The sequence below is a fragment of the Heteronotia binoei genome, chromosome 2 (assembly GCF_032191835.1).
Source record: "Heteronotia binoei isolate CCM8104 ecotype False Entrance Well chromosome 2, APGP_CSIRO_Hbin_v1, whole genome shotgun sequence".
NCBI lineage: Eukaryota > Metazoa > Chordata > Lepidosauria > Squamata > Gekkonidae > Heteronotia > Heteronotia binoei.
This window is the reverse complement of record NC_083224.1, coordinates 98,086,562-98,112,474: the sequence shown is the minus strand read 5'-3', so window position 1 is coordinate 98,112,474 and position 25,913 is coordinate 98,086,562. Positions and strand designations below refer to the sequence as shown.

General features: G+C 45.8%; 1 protein-coding gene across 1 annotated transcript in view; it reads right to left on the bottom strand.

The window, feature by feature from the left end:
• LOC132566557 (uncharacterized) overlaps nucleotides 1-22,790 on the bottom strand; it is a 39,448-nt gene extending 16,658 nt beyond the window's left edge. Inside the window, exon 1 of the mRNA XM_060231718.1 lies at nucleotides 22,500-22,790. Coding sequence (XP_060087701.1) covers nucleotides 22,500-22,578 — 79 coding nt within the window. The 5' untranslated portion in view covers nucleotides 22,579-22,790. The remainder of the gene's footprint in view (nucleotides 1-22,499) is intronic.
• Between the last annotated feature and the right edge of the window lie 3,123 nt (nucleotides 22,791-25,913).

Sequence of the window (25,913 nt, the reverse complement as noted above, 5' to 3'; positions counted from 1 at the left end):
CTCAAAATAACCAGTCGTTGATTTTGAAACAAGGTATTGGTTTATTGATAATCCATTGTGCTCGGGTAGGCACCAGATTGGAAGTGATACAGTGTAACTCTAGAATACTAACTTTAAGGGGGCACATCAAAGATATCTTAGGAATTCCTACTCAGGCGTGTGAAATTCACACGCTTGCTACTTTATCTATTACTGCGATTTAGCAACATCCTGGGTCCAGGTCTGAGCCTGGGAAAGTATCCCCGGAGGCCTTATCTTCAAAGAGGACATTCCTGCATTTGCTACTAGTGAGAACTAAGGAAGAAGTTATAATGTGCAACACATTAGAATAACAGTTAACAATACAGGCATACCAATAAAGAAACAAGATGCTTGACATACTGCCCCCCCAAGCTTTCGCTCGGGGTTTGTCTGGGTGCAGCAGGTAAAACTTCACCAATATCGGGGTTCGGACATTGGATGCTTCCAGTCACTTATCACAGCTTGGGGGGAAGTGCTTCCATCGTATTAAGAAATGAAGCAGCTCCCTTTTTATTTTAGCATCCAATATCTCTTGCACCTCATGGTGACTCTGACCATCCACTTGAATTGGACTGGGCGCTGGCGGGCTGGGATGCCAGCTTGTAGCCCCCGGATCTTGCCGTAGAAGGCTGCAATGGAAAACAGTGTATTTTACTAAACAGTTTGGACAGCTCTAGTTCCACAGTCACTTTATTTATTACCCTTTTTATTTTAAAGGGTCCCAAATACTTCTATGCCAATTTTCTCAAGGTTTGCGGCAACTGCAAGTTCTTTGTTGACAGGAAAACAGTCTCTCCCACTTTGAAATCCCATTCTGGTGCATATTTTTTATCATACTGTTTTTTATATGCATCTTTGGCAATTTCTAGATTCTCTGGAATCACTTTCCACCCTTTTCCCAACGAACCCCACCATTGTTCGAATGAAGAAGGGGCTGGATTGTTAATATCCCCGGCAGGAGCAGAAAGAGCTTCCCCTCATACCCATTCACTACCTTGAAGGGGGAGGTTTTAGAGGAACTGTGAATGCTGTTGTTGTATCCATATTCGGCAAAAGGCAACAGTTCTACCCAGTTTGATTGCTGGTGGTTTACATAGCACCGTAAATACTGTTCTAGAAGCGCATTAACCCTTTCCGTCTGGCCATCCGTCTGTGGATGGTATGCGTAGCTCAAGCCCTGCTCCATCCCGGTCAATTTGCAAAACTCCCGCCAGAAGTTGGCAACGAATTGTGGGCCCCCGTCACTAATCAGCTTGTCGGGGAATGAGTGTACTTTGACCACATGTTGGAAAAATAAATATGCCAATTTCTTTGCGTTTGGTAATTTCGTACAGGGGATAAAGTGAGCCTGTTTTGAAAAAGTGTCTCTAATCACTAGGATCACTGTTTTCCCTTGAGATATGGGTAATTCCACAATAAAGTCCATGGACACAATGGATAAGGGGCGTGCCGCGGTTTCGGTTGGTTGTAATAGTCCAGGAGGTTCCCCCCCCCCTTCTTTTGGCCATGATGCATACCGGGCATGTGGTGACATACTCAGAAATGTCCTTTTTCATCTGTGGCCACCAGAATTGCCTATTAACCAAGTGCAGGGTTTTCACGTACCCAAAATGGCCTGAAAGTTTGCTATTATTGCAATATTGTAGTACTTCTCTCCTGAGGCTTTTAGGTACATAGAGTTCCCCCTCATGGTACCAGAAACCACCCTGTCCTTTACTTATTCCCTCCGGTTTTTCTGCCCCTTCTAATTCGACCGCGTCTATCAGTCGATTACCCCCCAGGGTTCTATCAGTTCTCTTTTCTTTCCGGAACGGGTGGTGACTACTCCAGTTATGTGGCTGGAGGGTATTATAGAGTCTATCACCTCCTCCCTCTGGCTGTCATGTTGGGGCAGCCTGGACAGGGCGTCCGCTAAAAAGTTTTTCGAGCCTGGAATGTGTTTGAGAGTGAAGTCGAATTTGGCAAAAAATCCCACCCACCGAATCTGTTTCTCGCTTAGATTTCGGTGCCCCGTTAACACCTCCAAGTTTTTGTGATCAATCCAAATCTCAAATGGCACTCTCGCTCCCTCTAACCAGGACCGCCATGTTTTTAAAGCAAAAATCACTGCAAATGCCTCTTTGTCCCACACGGACCAATTGCGTTGTTCTTGAGATAATTTTTTAGAAATATAAGCGCAGGGGTGCAGTCTCCCCTCCTCGTCCGCCTGCATGAGTATTGCTCCTGTGGCCACGTCGGAAGCGTCATGTTGTACCACAAAGGGTCGGAGCTCATCAGGGTGGCTCAACACCGGTTCACTCGTAAACAGTCTTTTTAGCTTATCGAACGCTTGCTGACATGCGGGAGTCCATTTTAAATTGGCTCCTGGTTTTTCGCCTCTGGACCTTTCCCCTTGGTCTTTAAGAGATCTGTCAGGGGCAGCATGACTTGGGCAAACCCCTGAATGAAAGTCCGATAAAAATTCGCAAATCCGATAAATGATTGTAACTGTCAATGTGTCCTCGGGGGTTCCCAGTCTAATACTGCTTGTATTTTAGATGGGTCCATGGCTAGCCCCTTCCCAGACACTCTAAATCTCAAATAGTCCAACTCTGTTTTGTGGAACTCACACTTAGACAGCTTGGCATACAGTTTATGTTCAAAGTGGAAAGTACTTTTCTCACTAGGTTCACGTGTGATTCCATATCATTTGAATAAATAATTATGTCATCCAGGTACACCACCACCCCTTGATATAAGTACTCCCTCAAGACTTCATTGATGAAGTTCATAAACACCCCAGGTGCTCCTTGTAAACCAAACGGCATCACCAAGTACTCAAACTGGCCCATTGAAGGGTTAAAAGCTGTTTTCCACTCATCCTCCTCCTTAATGCGTACCATGAAGTACGCGTCTCTTAAATCCAGCTTGGTAAATATTGTCCCTTCCGAGACAGTACTTAATAAGTCTCGGATCAGGGGGATGGGATAGGCATTGGAGGTTGAAATCCCATTTATTCCTCGAAAATCCGTGCAAAGTCTCCCATTCTTCTTTTTCCGGAAAAGTACCGGCACGGTGTGTGGGGCAGATGAAACCCCTTTTGAGATTTTTCTCTATGAACTCTACAGCCAGTATCAAACCTTCCCTTTTTGGGTAAGGTTATAGAGCGGGCGGTGGCAACTCAGCTACAGGGATCCAACTCTCCACGGCCATCGACGAGATCGCTCCCCGACGTCCTCTTCATCCTCGTTCACAATCCATGGAGTTGCAATCAATGAAACAGCGATTAAGACGACTAGAGAGACGATGGCGACATACTCGCGACGAAGCTACGAGAACATCCTATAAGTCATTTATGCGGACCTATGAGATGGCAGTTCAGGCTGCAAAAAAGACTTATTTTGCATCCAGAATTGCGTCTGCGATCTCGCACCCAGCACAATTGTTTAGTATAATTCAGTCACTAACAACTCTATCACAGGATAAATAAAATATTAGAGAATTGGAAATAGGCTGTGAGGCTTTTGCGAGTTTTTTCACAGATAAGGTCTTGTTGCTCCGACGCGACCTTCCCGCCGTAGTTGATACAGTGAAAAAACTTGGGGCACTGAGCAAGTCTTCTGGTCAAATTCTGGATTCCTTCAGTCCACTCAGCCTGGAGGAAGTCGACAGGATCCTTTTGGCTGTACGCCCTATGACTTGTATGTTGAATCCATGCCCGTCCTGGCTTATAAAAGCTAGCCAGACGTGGCTACGTGAACCACTACAAGGTATTGTCAACAGATCCCTGGTAGAAGGGATCTTTCCCACACCTCTTAAAGAGGCAGTGGTCCGTCCCCTCTTAAAAAAAAACCATCTGCAGATCCGGCCGTATTGGCAAATTATTGGCCGGTATCAAACCTTCCCTTTTTGGGTAAGGTTATAGAGCGGGCGGTGGCAACTCAGCTACAGGGATTCCTGGAGGACACTTCCGCACTGGATCCATTCCAGTCCGGCTTTCGACCAGGTCACGGGACGGAGACGGTTCTGGTCACCCTCATAGATGACCTCATGCGACATCTGGACCGGGGCGGCCAGCGATGCTGTTGTTATTAGATCTGTCAGCTGCTTTTCATACGGTTGACCATCAGCTATCGACTAGCCTCCTTGCCAATGTGGGGATTCAGGGGTCCGCCTTACAGTGGTTGACCTCCTTTCTCCAAGATCGGGGACAAAGGGTGGTGATAGGGGAGGAAGTATCCCAGAGGCATTCTCTCAGCTGTAGGGTGCCACAGGGAGCCGCCCTGAGCCTGCTTCGGCGGGGGAGGGCGGGATACAAATAAAATTTTACTTTACTTACTTTACTTTACTATCCCCGATGCTGTTTAACATCTATATGCACCCCCTTGCCCAGATTGTCAGGAGATATGGACTGGGTTGTCATCAATATGCAGATGACACCCAGCTCTATCTATTGATGGGCGGCCAGTCCGACTGTACCCTGGAAAATCTAAACCTGGCTCTTCAAGCCGTGGCTTCTTGGCTCAGGCTGAGCCAGCTGAAGCTGAAGCTGAATCCGATGAAGACGGAGGTTTTCTATCTGAGTCGGGGTGACCCGGGGAGGGAGGTTTGTCTGCCAGCTCTTGACGGGGTGCCATTAATACCGGCCCTTAAGGTCAAGAGTTTGGGCATGCTCCTTGAGTCCTCCCTCACAATGGAGGCCCAAGTAGCAGCCACTGTTAGATCCGCCTTTTTTCTCCTTTGGCGGGTGCGGCAGCTGGCCCCGTTCCTGGAGCACAACGACTTGGCAATGGTGATCCAATGGTCACCTCAAGAATAGATCACTGTAACGCTCTCTACATGGGGCTACCCTTGACGCTAACCCGGAGACTACAGCTAGTGCAGAACGCTGCGGCACGGCTCTTAATGAGACTCCCTCGATGGGAGCACATTCAGCTGGTGCTGAAAGAGCTGCACTGGCTTCCTGTTGTGTTCCGAGTTCGTTTCAAGGTGTTGGTACTGACCTTTAAAGCCCTTTATGGTCAGGGACCTGTCTATCTGTGGAACCACCTTTCTCCGTATATTCCCCAGAAAGCACTGCGTTCAGGGATGAAAAATCTACTGTCCATCCCAGGACCAAAAGAAGCCAGGTTGCATATGACACGAACCAGGGCTTTCTCGGTGGCAGCACCAGAACTCTGGAACGCTCTCCCGGAAGCCATAAGGGCCCTGCGGGACCTGCCTACGTTCCGCAGGGCCTGTAAGACCAAATTGTTTCAACAGGCCTTCAATATCTAACTGAGAGAGAGCTGCCACTGGACATCATATAGAGCACCAAGTAGAGTACTGGTGGTCACCACCGAATTTTCAGAACCGCCTATATTGTACTGTATTAACACAGCACCATGAAATGGTTTTAAATATGTAATTATGTTTTATATGTTTTATTGGTTTTAATGGTAGTAATGTAATGTTGTGAGCCGCCCTGAGTCTGCTTGTGGAGAGGGCGGGCTATAAGCTTAATGTAATAAATAATAAATAAATAAACTTTCTCAGTTCCGCCTTTTCCGCCCATCACATGGAGTTTAGTTTCACCTTGGGCAGTTCTTGCCCGGGGATGAGTTCAATCGCACAATCCGTGTTTCTATGAGGGGGGAGTTCATTAGCTTCCTCCTCACTGAATACCTTTTTCAAGTCTCTGTATTCTTTGGGAATGGCCCGGACTTCGCCCACAGCCACGCACATCTTCTCATTCCTAGGGTGGGGTTCGGGTCCCCACGTTTCGACCCACTGGTGGCGTTTGCACTTACTGTCTGTAAAGTCAATAGTCTGATCCCCACTTAATGTCCGGCTCGTGTTTGGCTAACCAACCCACACCTAAGACTATATTGAATGAAGCCGACGGGGCAATTACAAACAGCTCTGTATCCCAATGGTCCTCTATGCCCACTGGCACCATCTGGGTTTGCTCCACACATGATTCGCCCCTCATCACGGTCCCATCCATCTGCTCAAATTGGATGGGGTGGGGCAGCGTGGTTTGCATGAGTCCGAGGGCGTCCACCAATTTGGGGGTAATTATTTCCCTCGTACACCCCGAGTCAATTAGGGCTTGTGCGTATATAAACCTCATGAGCTTTGGATTTAGTAAAGTCAATGGGACAAAAAATAAAGACCCAGTTATTCTCACCCTCAGTGGTGCCGTTAGATCCATGACCTGCTGCTTGGCACCCTTCAGTGCAGGTTGTCCTCGTTTCCCACCAGCTCCATTTCCCAGGACATCTCGCTCAGCTCATCCAGGATGATTGTCTCCTCCTCGGGAATGGCAGAGGTGGCGGTGCTCCCCCTCGCAGATTCTTTGGTGCGGGTCAACGTTCTCTTAGGCGTCGCGGCTGGAGGCTTCGGAGTAAGGGGGGCCTCGAGGTGTCTCTGGGCAGTCTGCCGCCAGGTGGTTCGGGTCCCCACATCGATAGCGCTTTCGAACGGGTGGCTCCCCTCGTCTGTGGGCCCTTCTTCTCTTCTGGTTTTGCGCCCGACCGAGACTCATGTCCCCCCTTACTCCCTTGCTGCAGTTGTCATTGTAGGGCCACTCGTTTCATATTGGTTTCTACTTCCCCTGCCAGCTGCACCCACCCCACCAGTGTGGTAGGGCGTGCCTGCAGCAGGGCCCGATCCAGCAAGCTCGCATTCAGGCCCCTCTGGAACTGCTCTATCTTCATCAGCTCATTCCAGCCTTGGACCTTGGCTGAGTTGGCTCTAAAGTCGGCCGCATACTCACGCACCAACTTCAATCCTTGTTGCATCTCCCGCAGCGCTGTGATGGCCCTGGTTTCTTGCAGGGGGTCTTCGTATTGGGTGAGCAATGCTTGCAGGAACCCGGCCACGGTGTCCAGCTCAGGACCCCTCGTCTCATACAGGCTCACATACCACCTTCTGGCCGCTCCCTTTAGCTTGGACCCCAGGTAGTCCACCCTGCTGAACTCATCTGGGAACGTGTTCCCCCAATAGTGCATGTAACTATTGGCTTGAATCAAGAAGTATTCCACTTCCTCAGGGTCACCATCGAAGGTGACATCCAGGTCTCTCCCCCTCCCATAGTCTCGAGGACCTGGTATTATTGGCTGAGGTGCTGGGACCGGGGGCACTGGAGCCCTCAGGGCTTGGGGATGCCCCACAGGTGGGGCTGGTGGTACTGGGATCCCTGGTATTCCCCTCGGATTTGGTCTCAGTAGGCGATCGATCTGCCTCCGCATCTCTTGGGCCATGAACGCAGCGTTGGCTTGGATCTCGTCCCTCAGCCCTCTTGCCATGCTTATCATCTCCTCTCTCACCATTTCCAGGATGTCTGGCTCCCCCAGACCTTTGCCTCTGTACTCCCCTTCGGAGTTGGAACCTGGCGGTGCTCTGCCGCCGTCCTCAGGCCAGGGATCTTTACATCCACCTCCTTCCTCCGGAGGGCAACCCTCCCGGTCTCCCCCTGATGCTCCGCCACCACGTCCTCCGCGGGATGGTCTTGTTAGGATGACCTCCCGGCGGGCCGGAGCTTCGTCTATTAGGGTAATGGAGGTTCACGGCTCCCACTTTTGTGGGGTGGTGAACAGTTGCTGCACGTGTAGAGGGGACCCGTGCCCCACGACTCGCGTCAATGATGTGCCAAGGGGGGGGTCCGCACTTCTATTCTCTCCAGCGGATTGATCAGTTCACTGTTAGCTGGTGCTCCTTCAGCCATTCGGCTTGAAAGTTGCCAGGTCAGTTGAACATTTAAGGATTACTTCCAAAAGCATCAAGATCTCAAAATAACCAGTTGTTGATTTTGAAACAAAGTATTGGTTTATTGATAATCCATTGTGCTCGGGTAGGCACCAGATTGGAAATGAAACAGTGTAACTCTAGAATACTAACTTTAAGGGGGCACATCGACGATATCTTAGGAATTCCTACTCAGGCGTGTGAAATTCACACGCTTGCTACTTTATCTATTACTGCGGTTTAGCAACATCCTGGGTCCAGGACTGAGCCTGGGAAAGTATCCCCGGAGGCCTTATCTTCAAAGAGGACATTCCTGCATTTACTGCTAGTTATAACTAAGGAAGAAGTTATATGGCTTTGATGTGCAACACATTATAATAACAGTTAACAATACAGGCATACCAATAAAGAAACAAGATGCTTGACAGCAAGTACAGCATACAAATTTCTGTGAAAGAAAATTCACTGAACTGACTTGCAGTAAATGCAATTAAAAATTAGTTCTACTGATTTCAATAGGACTTGCTTCTAAGGAAATATACAAATAAGTAAGTCCGCAAACAAGATTTCCAGTCCTGTAACATGCATGTAGAAACTTGTAAAAACAATTTATTAAGCAATCTACTGAAGCCAATACCAGCTAGGATTGCCAATCCCCAGTTGGGAGCAGGGGATCCAGTTTGGAGGTCCTCCCCCTGCTTCAGGGTTATCAGAAAGTGGGGGGTGGGGGGAGGGAAATGTCTGCTGTGCACTCAGTTATACCTTATGGAGCCCAATCCCCATAGGGTATAATGGAGAATCCATGGCTATCTTGGGCTCTGGGGACACTGTTTTTTTGAGGCAGAGGCACCAAATTTGTAGCATAGCGTCTGGTGCCTCTCCTCAAAACATCAACCAAGTTTCAAAAAGTTTGGACCAGGGGGTCCAATTCTATGAGTCCCAAAAGTAGGTGCTCCTATCCTTCATTATTTCCAAATGCAGGAAGGTATTTAAAAGCCGTACAGTCCCTTTAAATGTGATTGCCAGAACTCCCTTCACAGTTTAGTCATGCTTGTCACATCCTGGCTCCTGGCTCCACCCCCAAAGTCCCCAGATATTTCTTGAGTCAAACCTGGCAACCCTATGTACCACTTGAGCAGCAGCTCTGGCAAATAACTAAGTTCTGCATGGACTCACACTCATTACCACTCTGTCCTGATTCTCCTTCTGTAAAAACAAACAAACAAACAAACAAACAAAATGGGGCTCATCTCAAAGAATAACAATCAAAGACAGGCATATACAGTGTCTAATGCAATTTATAGGGCCCAAATACTGCGTAACTAATGTTTTACATAGAGTAAAAAACTGAACACCCAAAACTTTGTATTCAATAACTTAAAAAAAATTGTGGCTACTTGCCAAGACATTGCAGAGGTCTGAATACTCACATTCTTCCCAGTGCATGTGTTTATATCAAAATTCAGAGTATACAGCTTCCTCTCATTTACTGCAAGCAAGGAATCAAGACACTCAAGAAGGTCTCTGAATATATATGTGACCTGAACACAAAATATCTACCTCTGGCAATAAGCAGTAAAGGAGAGTTCTCAAACAAGACAGTGTGCGTTTGCAATAAAAAAGGCCAACGCCATGCTGGGAATTATTAGGAAGGGAATTGAAAACAAATCAGCCAGTATCATAATGCCCCTGTATAAATCGATGGTGCGGTCTCATTTGAAGTACTGTGTGCAGTTCTGGTCGCCGCACCTCAAAAAGGATATTATAGCATTGGAGAAAGTCCAGAAAAGGGCAACTAGAATGATTAAAGGGCTGGAACACTTTCCCTATGAAGAAAGGTTGAAACGCTTAGGGTTCTTTAGCTTGGAGAAACGTCGACTGCGGGGTGACATGATAGAGGTTTACAAGATAATGCATGGGATGGAGAAAGTAGAGAAAGAAATACTTTTCTCCCTTTCTCACAATACAAGAACTCGTGGGCATTCCATGAAATTGCTGAGCAGAAAGGTTAAAACGGATAAAAGGAAGTACTTCTTCACTCAAAGGGTGATTAACATGTGGAATTCACTGCCACAGGAGGTGGTGGCGGCCACAAGCATAGCCACCTTCAAGAGGAGGTTAGAGAAAAATATGGAGCAGAGGTCCATCAGTGGCTATTAGCCACAGTGTGTGTGTGTATACATATATATATATATATTTGGCCGCTGTGTGACACAGAATGTTGGACTGGATGGGCCATTGGCCTGATCTAACATGGCTTTTCTTATGTTCTTAATAGCTGAGAGCTTTATGAAGGGAATGGGGCCATACCAATGTGATTCTTGAAACAGAATGAAATGTCCTTATCAAGAGATCAATCTTCACTCAAGAAAACCCTGGCCCTGGTCAAGGCCAAACGGATGTCGGGCCACGGGTGGTCAGGAGGTGTTGTGTATCAAACAGCAACAACCTCTGAGGCGTATACGGGGAAAGGCAGTCCCTCAAGTATGTGTCCCAGGCCGTGTAAAGCTTTGAATGTCAGTACCAAAACCTTGAAGCGGATCCAGTACTCAATTGGTAGCCAGTGCAATTGGCACAGCACTGGTCGAATGCTTACCCGTAAAGGCAATGCAGATAGCATCCGTGCTGCTGCATTTTGCCTTGGGGCTGGAGTTTCTGGATCAGCCCCAAGGGCAAGCCTGTATAGAGTGAGTTACAGTAGTCCAGCCTAGAAGTGACCGTTGCATGGATCACTATAGCTAAATCCTGGGGGGATAGATAGGGTGCCAGCTATCTGACCTGCCGAAGATGACAGTAGGCAGATCAAACAACTGCTGTGACCTGGGCCTTCATGGTAAGTGAGGTGTCCAGTATCACGGCCAGAATCTTCACCTTCTGAGCTGGCACAAGAGATGCACCATCCAGTGTTGGGAGTTGGGGGCCCGACTCCAATCCCCGTCAGTCTTAGCTGGACTGAGCTTCAGCCGGCTTTGTTGCAACCATCCAGCCACAGCTTCTAGAGCCCTGGTCAGATGATCTGGGCAGAATCTGATTGGCCATCCATCAGCAGATAGAACTGGATGTCATCCACATACTGGTGACAACGCAGCCCAAAACCTCAAGGAATCTGGGCATGGGGGCACATATAGATGTTGAACATCATTGGCGAGAGAATAGCTCCGTGCGGGACACCACATTTTGGTTGCCCGTCAGCGCTGTAGTTAACCGAATTGTTGTAGTTAACCGAATTGGCGCTGTAGTTAACTGAACAGGAGGGTTGCAGCTCCAATCAGACTTTCAGGGCATAATGATCTGACCATGGAACTGTATCAGCAGCTATCAGATCCGATATTATCCAAACCCCAAAGACCAAATCCAGTGTGTGACCAGCCTAACATAAGAACATAAGAGAAGCCATGTTAGATCAGGCCAATGGCCCATCCAATCCAACACTCTGTGTCACACAGTGGCAAAAAAAAATTATATATATATATATAGAGAGAGAGAGAGAGAGAGACAGAGAGAGAGAGAGAGACAGAGACAGAGAGAGAGAGAGAGAGAGCACGCCACTGATGGACCTCTGCTCCATATTTTTATCTAAACCCCTCTTGAAGGTGGCTATGCTTGTGGCCGCCACCACCTCCTGTGGCAGTGAATTCCACATGTTAATCACCCTTTGGGTGAAGAAATACTTCCTTTTATCCGTTTTAATCTGTCTGCTCAGCAATTTCATCGAATGCCCACGAGTTCTTGTATTGTGAGAAAGGGAGAAAAGTACTTCTTTCTCTACTTTCTCCATCCCATGCATTATCTTGTAAACCTCTCTCATGTCACCCCGCAGTCGACGTTTCTCCAAGCTAAAGAGTCCCAAGCGTTTCAACCTTTCTTCATAGGGAAAGTGTTCCAGCCCTTTAATCATTCTAGTGGCCCTTTTCTGGACTTTCTCCAATGCTATAATATCCTTTTTGAGGTGCGGCGACCAGAACTGCACACAGTACTCCAAATTAGACCGTACTATCGATTTATACAGTGGCATTATGATACTGGCTGATCTGTTTTCAGTTCCCTTCCTAATAATTCCCAGCATGGCGTTGGCCTTTTTTATTGCAAACGCACACTGTCTTGACATTTTCAGTGAGTTATCTACAACGACCCCAAGATCTCTCTCTTGGTCAGTCTCTGCCAGTTCACACCCCATCAACTTGTATTTGTAGCTGGGATTCTTGGCCCCAATGTGCATTACTTTGCACTTGGCCACATTGAACCGCATCTGCCACGTTGACGCCCACTCACCCAGCCTCAACAGATCCCTTTGGAGTTCCTCACAATCCTCTCTGGTTCTCACCACCCTGAACAATTTAGTGTCATCCGCAAACTTGGCCACTTCACTGCTCACTCCCAACTCTAAATCATTTATGAGCAAGTTAAAGAGCATGGGACCCAGTACCGAGCCCTGCGGCACCCCACTGCTTACCTTCCTCCACTGCGAAGACTGCCCATTTATACTCACTCTCTGCTTCCTATTACTCAGCCAGTTTTTGATCCACAAGAGAACCTGTCCTTTTACTCCATGATGCTCAAGCTTTATAAGGAGCCTTTGATGAGGAACTTTATCAAAAGCTTTCTGGAAGTCAAGGTAAACAACATCTATCGGGTCTCCTTTGTCCACATGTTTGTTCACCCCCTCAAAGAAATGTAACAGGTTAGTGAGGCAAAATCTTCCCTTACAGAACCCATGCTGAGTCTTCCTCAATAACCCGTGTTCATCAATGTGCCTACTCATTCTGTCCTTGATAATGCTTTCTACCAACTTTCCCAGTATTGAGGTCAGACTGACTGGCCTGTAATTTCTCGGATCTCCTCTGGAACCCTTTTTAAAGATGGGGGTGACATTTGCTACCGTCCAGTCCTCAGGAACGGAGGCAAATTTCAATGAAAGATTATAGATTTTTGTTAGAAGATCCACAAGTTCAACTTTGAGTTCTTTCAGAACTCTCGGATGTATGCCATCCGGACCCGGTGACTTATTAGTTTTTAATTTGTCTATCAGTTGTAGGACCTCCTCTTTAGTCACCTCAATCTGACTCCGGTCTTTCAACACCCCTTCCAAAATTAGTGGTTCTGGGGCGGGCAAAAAATTCTCATCTTCCACAGTGAAGACGAAGGCAAAAAATTCATTCAGCTTCTCAGCCATTTCCCTATCCTCCTTCAGTAATCCTTTTACCCCATGGTCATCCAAGGGCCCCACTGCCTCCCTGGCTGGTTTCCTACTTCTAATATATTTGAAGAAATTTTTATTATTGGTCTTTATGTTTTTTGCAATATGCTCCTCATAGTCCCTTTTTGCCTGCCTGTTCACAGTCTTGCATTTGATTTGCCACAGCCTGTGTTCCCTTTTACTAATCTCACTTGGACTGGTTTTCCACTGCTTAAAGGAGTCCTTCTTACCTTTTACAGCTTCCATTACTTTGTTTGTTAACCATGCAGGCCTTTTCTTATGCCTGTTTGTGCCTTTCCTAACTTGTGGTATGGTGAGTGGGGGCCGAAACAATCTGGATGAGTCCTAGTGTCTCCATGGATGACACTAGGTCCTGGGCCTGTGAGGATGCTGCATCATCAACGTGGACACTGAAATCCCCCAGGACCAACAGCCAAGAGAAGTCCAATGCCCAGGCCAATACCACATCCAGCAGGGCAGGCAGGCTCTCTGGGGGTTACGCGGCTGGTACACTGCCCAGATAGCCAAACTCTCCTCAGCCTCCCATACCAGGCCAACACACTCAATGTTGGGTATATCTGGGGTACGGAATGCCTTGAAAGAAAAAGAATCACGAATGAGCACTGCAACCTCACCCCCCCCCCTCCCCACACACAAGTCGTCTGAGATTGGTGGAAGACCGAGAACCCAGGTGGGGTAAGCTGGTTCAGGGTGACAGTTTCGCCCTTCCGCACCCAAGTCTTGGTCACACATGCCAGATCTACCTGCTGCTCTAGGATGTAATCACATAGAGTATGGGTCTTTTTATTAATAGATCTGGCATTAATCAACACCAGTGTCAGAGCTTGGTAAACATTCCAAGCCTCACAACTGACATGCTAAGGGATGGGATGTAGGTGGGAAGAGGTCTGAGCATTCCCATATCTCCAGCCTTTTCCAAAACTCTGAGACCTAGTCCCACCACCACACTTCCCCTACCCCCATATGACCAGAATCCCTTACCCTAACATGGCCTCCCTTGCACAGTATTATCGGGCCAAAATAGTCCAACTAGCATGTACCCACTACTATATTCCACAATTTCTCAACAGTCTCTCACCAATCTATTGCTAAACCCACTAATTTCTCCTAATCTAAATACCTAACAATTAAATTGATTCCAACTACCATTACAGTCCCATTTACATAGCCAATTAATTCTAGAAATTCCCTCCCCTAAATATACCCCAATTAAATCAACCCAATTAATTAGCTAACTAACCAACTTTGGTAGCAATTACAAGGATTCAATTTAAATAAAATTCAATTTAGACATAAAACTATTCCACTAATTAAATATAATCCCTTCTTAATCCTATATAGTTAATTTAAAACCCTTCCTATATAAAACAATAATTAATTTAGAAACCCTTCCTATATAAAACAACACAATTCATTCATGGCAAACAATATCAACAGCTCAGCAACTTAAGAGTATACAATTGATGGAATTCCACTGGAGTGCAAAGCAAGTAAAGTGCTATGTGCTATATGTTGGTAATAGCACATTAACAATATATGTCATTATTATTGTTACTGGTATCTCATCATCACAGATATAATAAATGGGTGGCTCAATCCTCAATTTTTATTGGAAGCTGTGGATACCACAGGAGTGGCCTTGTACTCTGTCACCACTCTCTCCCTGTCATTGGGTAGCCTCGCTGTGACCCGCCTACGGCCGGCCCTGTCAGACCAGAACCCCATCATAGGGCCACTGACCTTTGAGCAAAACAGTTTTCTGCTGACAGGTTCTCCTGGAGCCTTACTGATTACTACTGCCTCTCCTCAGTCCATTTTCCCGCCCCCCCCCCCCAACAATGCTGCCACCGTTTTGCTGCCTCCAACTAATACTCCCCGCCAAAGCTGTACTCGCCCAGTACACACACACCACCTCTACTGTTCGAGAGGTGAGGTATATATATTCTATTTATAAATATGTCAGAAACTCTTCCTTATGGGGCAATATTCCACCTCTTCATTTACAGCAGTCTGTGGTTGAATCCAGAGTGATCTAATATCATGTGGCAGACATACTTGCTTAAGTAACATTTAACATCGTTTAATAACTATATGCACTGAAGCAAACTCTGACAGAAAACAGTTAACCTCTTCAATGGGCAGAAAAGGAATGTGCCATCACAACAGGTGGGAGGGGGAAGTTCAGCAGCAGCAGAAACAGACTCTGTATTGACTCTGTATCACCTTTCCACGTGCAGATATTATTCACTCTTTCTATTCAAATTAGGCTACAGTGGGCTGCTTGCTTTAAGAGGCAGGAAGCCATTTGAAGTCTCCCTTTCGCTCCCTCCCACCTGCAAGTGGGAGGGGGTGAAAGGCAAGCTTCTAATAGCTGCCTACCTTCCTGTCGGCTTGCCTGTTTTCCTGTAATTTCTCTGTCTCCCTGTCTTCCTTCCTTCCTCTTTATTTTCTTTCTTTCTCCCAAACATTAACATAACTCTCACTTCATTCATTCTTCTCATTCTTTCTCTGTCTTTGTCTTTTTCTTTCATTCTGTCTCTCTTCCTTCTCCTTTTGATTTCTCTCACAGGCCTCATTTTGGGTAGGAGCTCACAGGAGTGGAGTTCCAGAAATAGAAATAGAAAAGTAATAATACACCTGTATAGAAAACTAAAATACATTCTGCATGTCGCTGTAGAATTAAAATAACAGAAAATTTCATGAGACACTCTTTCTTTCTTAACCTCCCCCCAATACTTGCTTTTGGGCTCCATTGTTCAAACCCCCTGTGAGAACAGGGCCGGATCTAGGGGGGCAGATTGGGGTGCTTGCCCTGGGTGCCGATGGAGGGGGGCGCCAAATTGGTATGGAGTCCATTGTATTCTATGGGATCATAAGAGAATAGCTACAAGGGGGTATCATTTTTTTATTTTGCCCCCCCCCCCCGAAAAACACATCAATCCGGTCCTGTGTGAGAATTTTGCTGAACTCTTAAAATTTGATGAAAAATGGGGAAATTACCAAAACATATAAAGCAGACACATGGAAATCTTCATCATGCCACTGTGGCCACATTAAAAAAAAAGCCCCCAGCTGTCCATTGTTCCCTTGCAAGAGCACTGATTCAGGTAGTCGCTAGGTGCGCTGCTCAGAGGTGTGTCGATTCACTCTCCTCCAAGCAGGACTTCCTTCACAAGGAAAACTCAGCTTGGAGGAGCATGTTCCCTCCCCGGCTGCTCTCGCCTTCAAGGTGAAGGCAGCCATGTGGGGCATCAGCGTGGCTTCTCCGAGCACGACTCAGCGAATGCTTCCACAGTGCACTCTCAGAAGTGCTCTTCGCCTCCGAGAGTGCACTGCACATGTCCAGCTTGGCCGCAGTCTGCCCACCCCTCCTTCCACACCGCTGCCCCTGCTCTCCCTATGGGCAAGGGTGCGGTGGCAGGGCAGGTGCCAGCCTGGGGTGCCCAAGGCCCTAGCTCTGGGCCTGCCAGGATCCCAGGCAGGCAAAAGAGATGGTGGCAAAGGAAGGCAGCCTCCAAGTGGCGGAGAGGCGCCCCACCACTCCCTTCAGCTGCCTGGGTCCCAGGCAGGTGAAAGAGGCAGTGCGCAGCAGCAATGTGCACACCACCATGCAGGGGGCAGGAATCCTTGCCTAGAACCTTCTTCTTTTCAAATATAGAAGTAAAACTCCGCAAAAGGTGAGGAGCATATTTTTAAATGTAGAATCGTTTTGAATGATGCAAGTTTGTAGCAGGTAGATTCAGTGCTCAGTAGATCTGGAACATAGCTGAATGGAAAAAGGGCCTTTCTCTCACTCTTTTCTCTCCATCTTTTCCCTACCATTCTCTCTCTGCCTCTCTTTCTTTCATTCGGTTTGCCCGTCTTCCTTCCTTCCTGCCACCTACATATTCATCACACTCTCCCGAATATTTTTTCTACGGCCTGTTGTATTTTTTCCAACAACAGACTTTACTGCTAGTTGCTTAATAAATGCATGTTAACTGATTAAACAATTTTCCATTACTTTTATATTTAAAACTGTATAAACTACAAAACCAGACATGAAATACCTCAACAGTGTATTTAACATGAATAATAACCCTTCCCAACAGAGCATAGTCTAATAAAAGATATAATTTTGTTTTCCTCTGGGGCCCCTGTACAAGTTACATGTACCAGAGGTTGGCTGAATACTAAGAGCTATGAATACAATTGTCATACTTCACATTTCCCTGCATTTGGTAGTTCCCTGAATTCTAACTTCAGTTTCCATACAGAGTGAGGTTCCGTTCACATATGGAATAGTGAGTGAGCTACTTCTGTGAGGCCTCTTTAACTGAATGCATCCCATTTAATTTTCAAGCTGGCAAGGCTAGCTTAAGGTGGAATAGACACTCTTTGCATGAACTGCATTGCACACTGCTCCCAGTGTATCTATGACCTCAGGGCAGCAGAGCAGAGCCTGGCACTGTGACAGTCTAAGCTTTATTCTTCTCTGTAAATCTGGGCTTCACTGGAGACGTGTATGTATAGAGGACAAGCAAACATCTACCACAATCCCTCCTCCAAACACAGCCGGAGGCACTGAAGGAAAGGTAAAATTAAAGACTAAAAATATCATGGAGTTTTATATTTTTGAAAACCACTGAAGGAAGTGGGTTTCTGAAGTTAGCTGGAAAAAGCTAGTACCTGTTAGGCTGACTCAGAATAAGCTGGCAGGCAGATCAGTGGTCTAGGTCCAGTGTACTATAAATACCATTTCATAAAGGTATTTTTCCAGAGTGCTCTTGGATGGATCAAAAACCTTTCACAATAAACACAATCTACACTACCTTTTGAAATATGAGTGGCACGGACTTCTCTATATACAGTACTTAATTGTTGTTTAGAACTAAGCAGGACAATGTTTAGCGATTGCTACAAGGAAAGATGAACTTGCAAACTCAAGAGGTTTTTTATGGCCCACAAAACATATCCCTATTTTTTTTTAAAAAAAATTAGCTCTACCAAAGTTAACAAGGGATGAACACCTAGAACCTACTCAGTAACACTTTAAATAACATTGTCAGTTTGTCCATAGATTTTGCAAGGCTGAATGGCTTTGGGAAGAGTAGAAGATAAAAATGTAAAGATAGTCCCCTCTGCAAGCACCAATCGTTTTTGACTCTGGGGTGACGTTTTCACAGCAGACTTTTTATGGGGTGGTTTGCCATTGCCTTCCCCAGTCATCTACACTTTCCCCCCAGCAAGCTGGGTACTCATTTTACTGACCTCAGAAGGATGGAAGGCTGAGTCAACCTGGAGCTGGCTACCTGAACCAGCTTCCACAGGGATCGAACAGGTTGTGAGCAGAGGGCTCCGACTGCAGTACTGCAGCTTTACCACTCTGCGCCATGGGGCTCTTAGAAGATAACAGCCTACAAAAAACAATTTACTGGCACACTCCAACCCATACCAATATTAGTTATTTCAGGTATACATCGCCTGGCGAAAAGATCAGCTCTTGTCCCATTTACAAAAAACTTTCTGGAGATAATTCATACTCATCACAGGTGACTGGGAAAATGGTTATTTACCAGCCTGCAAGAAACTGAACTAAAGCCTCTCTGTAGCTCTCAGCCTTAGATATCAAATGACTTATCTGATTTTTATGAACATGTCCAGGAATATGCCATGCTCTGAAATAGTCCTAGCTGAAAAATCCCTATCCCTTCACATGAAGGATAGATTAGGAGAACATCCCTGCTTCAGAAGGATTACTAATGGATTAATCTGAACATTCTGAAGTGTTATATATGTAAAAAACTGTTAAGTCTTGGGACTCCTCTGTACATGCATTCTGCTGTAATGGGGGAGAGATTTTTGAATCCACTTTTCAATAAAGTTCTCTACTTTGCTATGATAGAATATTACTGAATTAGCAGAAAGCTGATAGATTTAATAGATTTTAAGAATCTCAGCAAGTGATCTCAGATAAGAGTTGGATGAATTCATCAAGTAGTATAAATGTGAAGCCATGATCACATATGACATTCTTCCTACATGACAATATACAGAGCAGCAAGGGGAAAACCACATATGAACATATGAAGCTGCCTTATACTGAATCAGACCCTCAGTCCATCAAAGTCAGTATTGTCTACTCAGACTGGCAGCGGCTCTCCAGGGTCTCAAGCTGAGGTTTTTCACGCCTATTTGCCTGGACCTTTTTATAGTTGGAGTTGCCAGGGATTGAACCTGGGACCTTCTGCTTACCAAGCAGATGCTCTACCACTGGGCCATCATTGTCTCCCACAGAGACAAGTGAGCTCAATGGACAGACCCAAATACTGCACACCCAAGGTTCCTGGTTTGAGCCCCACATGAAGAAGAAGATATTGGATTTATATCCCGCCCTCCACTCTGGCTCTCCTTTACCTTCCTCCCCCACAACAGACACCCTATGAGGTGGGTGGGACTGAGAGGACTCTCACAGCAGCTGCCCTCTCAAGGACAACCTCTGCGAGAGGTATGGCTGACCCAAGGCCATTCCAGCAGGTGCAAGTGGAGGAATGGGGAATCAAACCCGGTTCTCCCAGATAAGAGTCCACACACTTAACCACTACACCAAACTGGCTATCTTAAGACAGCTCTGAAGCAGTCCCATTGGGTCTCTGCACATGGATGAGAAGTTTGCCCCATCAAACGTAACAATGGGTGATGGGGCCCACATGCTCACCATTTTTGTCTGGTGATCCCTCACGTATTATCTCCCACTTGCACTCTGGGGCTCATTACCACTGTCTGCACCAGTACATTCCATCCATCCACCCCACCACCACCATGCAAGCAGCTTGGCTTATCAGATGCTAATAGTGATGTACTGAATGTGACCTTTCCTTTCCAACTTGCAAGAGAATACCTGTGCCCCCTCAGACCACCTTTCAGCCCTTACCTGTTGTAGATAGCAGAGGTTAGCTATGAGAAGGGAGTGGGAATACACACAATTTGTCTGACTCCAATCAAACAGAAACACAGCTGTAGATTAATGCACAGTTATTGAACAACACCAGGAAAACCCAAACAAAGTCAGATGAATGGGGTTGCCAGCTCCCTCATTCTAGTAAAGATCCTGCTCCTTTGCAAGCTGTGCTGAAGATCACAGAAAAGCAAGTAATACTGTCCAAATCACTCCAAGGGAAAACTGGGCCAGCAAAAGCACCATCTGAGCATCTTGTGATGGTGCAGGAGCTGGGCTGGAACAAGAGAGCTGGTAACTCCACCAATGTGCTTTAAGTGTAGAAGCCAGGGTCCAGAGATACTGTCTCATGCTATGTGCCCTATCATCCGAGCTATGGGCATTATGTCTGGGATTTAGAATATTGGGGGGGGGGGGGATAATGCTATGGCCTTCTAAGAGGAGAGTAATTGGCTGCTGACTTAGTCAGCATCCTAAGTTGCACCAATGCGGGGGGGGGGGGGGGGGTGGATGAAAGTTTTTTCTCCTTCTTACAAGGGACTCTATGGGAGTGATCTGAGGACTACACTAATGTTTTTGGTGGCACAATGTTGTACCAGGAGCTCATCTAGGACTGGAGGGGCTTAGGAAACTACATCCTGATCTACTCATGACATGCCCCTTAGATCGCCAGGTTCTATGCTAGTGTAATGATTATACCAGTGCTGTGCTGGCAGGGCTTAGTGCTAAAAAATATCTCCAGATAAACTGGCACATAGCTGAACTGCATGAGAAGCCTTTTTGAGGCAGGGCTCAGGACAGGGCTGACAGAAAACTGCCTTCTAAGTGCACTTCTGACTCTCACTGATGTACATGTATATATGCCATTAGTTAGTAAAGGTAGGCTACAACAAGATTTGTCTCTGAATTTCTTTTATTTACAGAAGCAAATGCTGTTCTGTCTATTGATGCTGCATAGAAGTACTTTTTATTTTGAATAATAAACAAGTACAGGATTGTACTTTGTCCAGTCTCACTGGACAAATTATCATTTAGTAAAATATTTTTAAAACAATATTGTTTAAAATTTCTGATGCTACACTGCTGATGCTTCCTTTTATTAAAACATAATAATGAGATGTGGGGCCCACATGCTCACCATTTTTGTCTGGTGATCCCTCACAAATTATCTTTTATTTAAAAGCACTGAAAATTATAATTTAAGAAAAATTAACAAAAGAAAGGATTAATTAAACTGGCACATTAGCTCTTTATTTGGCTTTGCATGCATAGGTTCATTCAAGGGTTTTCCCTAATTATGTTAAGGGATGGGTGGAGTCCGATTATGAGAGCAAAAGGGACACTTGAGTGATAGCTGAAGAAATGTTTCCCTTAGCCAGCTCAAATACTAGAAATGAGCCCAGACTGAAGAAGAAGAAGATATTGGATTTCTATCCCGCCCTCCACTCGGAAGAGTCTCAGAGCAGCTCACAATCTCCTTTACCTTCCTCCCCCACAACAGACACCCTGTGAGGTGGGTGGGGCTGGAGAGGGTTCTCACAGCAGCTGCCCTTTCAAGGACAACCTCTGCCAGAGCTATGGCTGACCCAAGGCCATTCCAGCAGGTGCAAGTGGAGGAGTGGGGAATCAAACCCGGTTCTCCCAGATAAGAGTCCGCACACTTAACCACTACACCAAACTGGCTCTCCACACCAAACTGGTGCAAAGTGCCTCAGAAAACCAACTGCACACTGCTAACTAAGCCCCAAAAGAAGGCTTTGAAGACATCTTCTGCCCCTCTGGAAGGAAGAATTATCTCCGCTCCCACTGGAAGTAATGAAACCCGACAGCCTCAGATAATCGCCACCAAGCAAGCACAGTGCTGAAAAGAGATGCCGATTAATTTAGGAGCAGAACTGGGGCTCAATCAGTCACTGCAAGTAGCCTCGGGGAGGATAGGAAAACGAGACCCATTCATCAAGCTGGCTAAATATAAACCGGGGCTAAGCCCCATCGCGTGTCGAATGCCAACACTTGTGGAGCACTAATAGCAAAAGGCAAGGGTAGCGCTGACCCCATACATCCCCTAAATACTGCTCTCAGGCAGCACTTGACCTGTAAATCAGAGAGGTGATTTTGATACACGTTCATGACCTGGCACGTTTCCTTTTACAACTCCACAAGAACACTCAGATTAGGTTCCAAATCCCAGTACGACCCTGTGAAGGGAATACGGGGGAGACGGTCCTAAGGACAGGAATCACATCGACCCAGACACAACGGCGCTCCCGCCGGAAACTTTCCAGTTGCCCCTCTAAAGAAAGCTCCTGCGCTCTAAGGGAAAATTCTTCATCGACGTGTGAGTCGGAAGCGAGGCAAATTCTGCCGAGAAGGTAACAGGCAAGAAGACAGCGGTTCCCGGGGACAGAATGACTGGCTTCCAAGGGCCGAAAGGCGATGCTTTCAAGAAGAGCCTGGTGCACTACTGCCAAAGGTTGGCGAACCCGGCGCCCTTTCCCTTGTGAGGCTATGCTCTGTCTGGGGACTCTGAAGGGTTGCAGACAGTCTCCTGCCTCAGAAAGACCTGGCCCCGGCATCTGTCCCATTCTGGAGCGCCTGGAGAGGTAACTCCTGTACCTGGTAGCGGCAGAAGAGCTCCAGCGAGGAGGCAGCAAACGGTGGCGAGACTGAATAGAGTGCGAAGTGTTTCCTCCATGCTGGACCGAGTCCGAACTTGCTACAAACGGCGAGCGACGATGGGTCGAAGCAAATGCTAAAATAGTATCAAGAGCGAGCACCACTGACCAGCACTGCCTGCGGCTCCTCGAAAAGGTCCGGGAATGAGTCACTGCCACGTGGTTCCTTCACAAACACACACACGAGATTTGCCTGGGCGTGTCGTCTCCGCCTCCCCCCACCCCGGTCTCCTACCAGGCGCCTAGTATTCGTGCTTTCTGCCCTATCGTCACAGGGCAGGTCTTTCCCGTCTTTTTCGCATGGCGTTGCTAGCCAGTCTCGGCTATAGCTATTTCTACTGGGCGAATGTTCTTATTTCCCAGAGGAAAGTTATTCGTTTCATCAGTCAGTCACGACTCTCGCGGGCACTGAGGGTCCAGCTAGGCCTCCGCCTTCGACGTAGCAGATCATGGGTTCAAGGATGGGAGGTGCGGAAACATCATACATTCGATTCGTTAACCTCTTGATACCTCGACTGCATGGATGCTCACTGGGGGTGGGGGAAGGTGATCAGGATTTAGCTCTGTAGCCTTAGTTTATTTGGTAGTTTGTCCAGCGTTTTGCTCCAAGTGTAAAACCGGTCTGGATGCTGCTACCTCTGAGATTGAGGAAACACGTGGAATTGGCATTCTGCCGTTTTAAAGTGCGACTTCCGTCACGCCTAAAATAAACAGAAAAGTTTTATTAGAAGTACTGTGGGCAAGAAGCTAGTACCCTGTACAACATGTATGCTTGCACCCGTGATCCCTCTTGAGACTTTGCTTTGATACTGTGCTTTGCTTTTTCTACTTTTGAATTCAAGCCCAGCCTTCTTGGTCTCAAATGTAACCTGTTTAATTATATCCTTTCATGGGACAGTTGTTTCCTGAGGCACACAGACAGTATGTCCTTGGGTATAAATCAGAGGCACTCATAACTGAGAGGTGTTTAGTTACAGCAGACACTCATAACTGAGATTCCTGATTTTTGGTGAAGTCTCCTTGAACAGTACACAAATACTTGCAATAATTAAAGATGTGAGATTTAAGAAATTAAGCCGCTATAGTTTTAGTTGATTAATTGGTGGGAGGCAGTTTTGGAAAGTGAAGATGATTTTTGGATTTGAGAGTTAAGGATACTGCTTATTTGTGTGCAGGGCTTTTTTGTAGAAAAGCCCAGCAGGAACTTATTTACATATTAGGTCACACCCCTGACATCACCATTGTTTCATACTGGGGTTTTTTTGTAGAAAAAGCCCAGCAGGAACGCTTTTGCATATTAGCCCACACCCCCTGACTTCAAGCCAGCGAGAACTGTGTTCCTATGCGTCCTATGCTAAAATAGTATCAAGGGTGAGCACCACTGACCAGCACTGCCTGTGGCTCCTCGAAAAGCCTTGTTTGTGTGTGTGCTAAGTGCCATCAAGTCACTTATGACTTATGGTGACCTTATGAATTAATTACCTCAAAAACATCCCATCATTAACAGCCTTGCTCGGTCTTGCAAACAGAGGGTGGTGACTTCCTTTATTAAGTCATGTTGGATCTTCCTCTTTTCTTGCTACCTTCAACTTTTCCTAGCAGTATTTTCTTTTCCAGTGACTCTCGTCTTCTCATAATGTGTCCAAAGTATGGTAGCCTCAGTTTGATCATTCTAATTTTTAGGGAGAGTTTAGGGTTGATTTGATCTAGAACCCACTTTTTTGTCTTTTTGGCAGTTCAGTTTCTGTAAAATTCTCCTCCAACATCACATTTCAAACGAATCCACTTTCTTCTTGTCAGCTTTCTTCACTGTCTGATTTTTGTACCCATACATAATAAAGGGAAATATTATGTTATTAATTATCTTGATCTTGATTGACTGCGACACACTTAAGAATTTTGTAGAGTGTGTTTTTTAAAAAAAAATACTGTCATTCTGAAGTGTAACGATAATAAAACTATAATAAGACATTAAAATACTAAATTACTACAGTCAGTGGTGTGGTAGTGGTGGTTTAAAAATTACTGAGTAGTTACCATGTTTCCCATATCTTAAAGATGCATCATGTTGAGGTTTGAGTCATAAGAAACGTTAACATTAAACACAGTGTAATCATATAACAATCATTTCATTAGTAGAGAGTGCAGCCAACACATACCAGAATATTTTGAGCTAATTGTGATGATAATTGTAAAGAAGCTTGAGGCATCAATAGGTTTGTTCCATTCTGTCATTCTGAAGTGTAACTATAATTAAAACTATAATAAGACATTAAAATACTAAATTACTACAGTCAGTGGTGTGGTAGTGGTGGTTTAAAAATTACTGAGTAGTTATCCAAATGCATATTTTCCAAAGAAGGGCATACTAACTATGGTTCTGCACTAAAGTTACAGCATTTCTTCTGACAGGAAGCCTATATCTTAATAACCATGTGATGAGCAGGAGTTCAGTAGAAATTCATGCCAGTAGAAGCTTAATTTGGTGAATTTCTATTAGTGGAACAGCTTTTTATTAAAGGCACAAGAATCCTGCCAGGGAAAAGCTGACAACTGTGAATCTACATAACCTATCCATTTGCTGCTTGACTGCAAGTTCTCCTAGAATGTGAATAGAACAAAGTAGAAGTCTAGTAGCACCTTTAAGACCAATAGTGCAACTAGACTCCTACTTTGTTCTATAGCTTCAGACCAACACAGCTGACTACTCGGATCAATCCTAGAATGTGGTTAAGTTACTGTGATTGTTATATATCAGAAATAGTTGCATAGACAGCAGTGTTCTCTTGTCATATTAGGTTTGATTAACCAATGATATACAGTCTAGGATTTTTTATTTTTAGCAGCACACTTGATATCAGAACACATCATTGTCCCCCCCCAAAGGACAAATAGAAAAGATGCACCATGCATCTCTTCTGTAGCATATTTTCTTTGCTCATCCTTTCATGCCCTGCAGTACACTTTATGTGAGAAAGCAGCATGGGCATACCACATTCAGAGACAGATCACTTTACAAAATGAAATACAGGGAATGCTTTTAGAAGAAGTGAGCCATGGAAACAACTGTTCTTGTTATAAGATTTTTATATTAAGACCACAGGAACATAAGAAGAGCCCTGCTGGATCAGACCAGTGGTCCATGTAGTCCATTGCACTATCCCACACAACTCCCAGCCAATTCCTTTGGCGGTCCAACAACAGGCATAGAGGCTGAGGCCTTCCCCAATGCTGCTTCATGGCTTAATATGTACTGCGAGAAAATAATTTCTAACTGTACTTCAGAATATTCACACAATACAAAAACAATAGTACATGTACATCCAAAGAAAAATAATTACTTGTGAACTGAAAG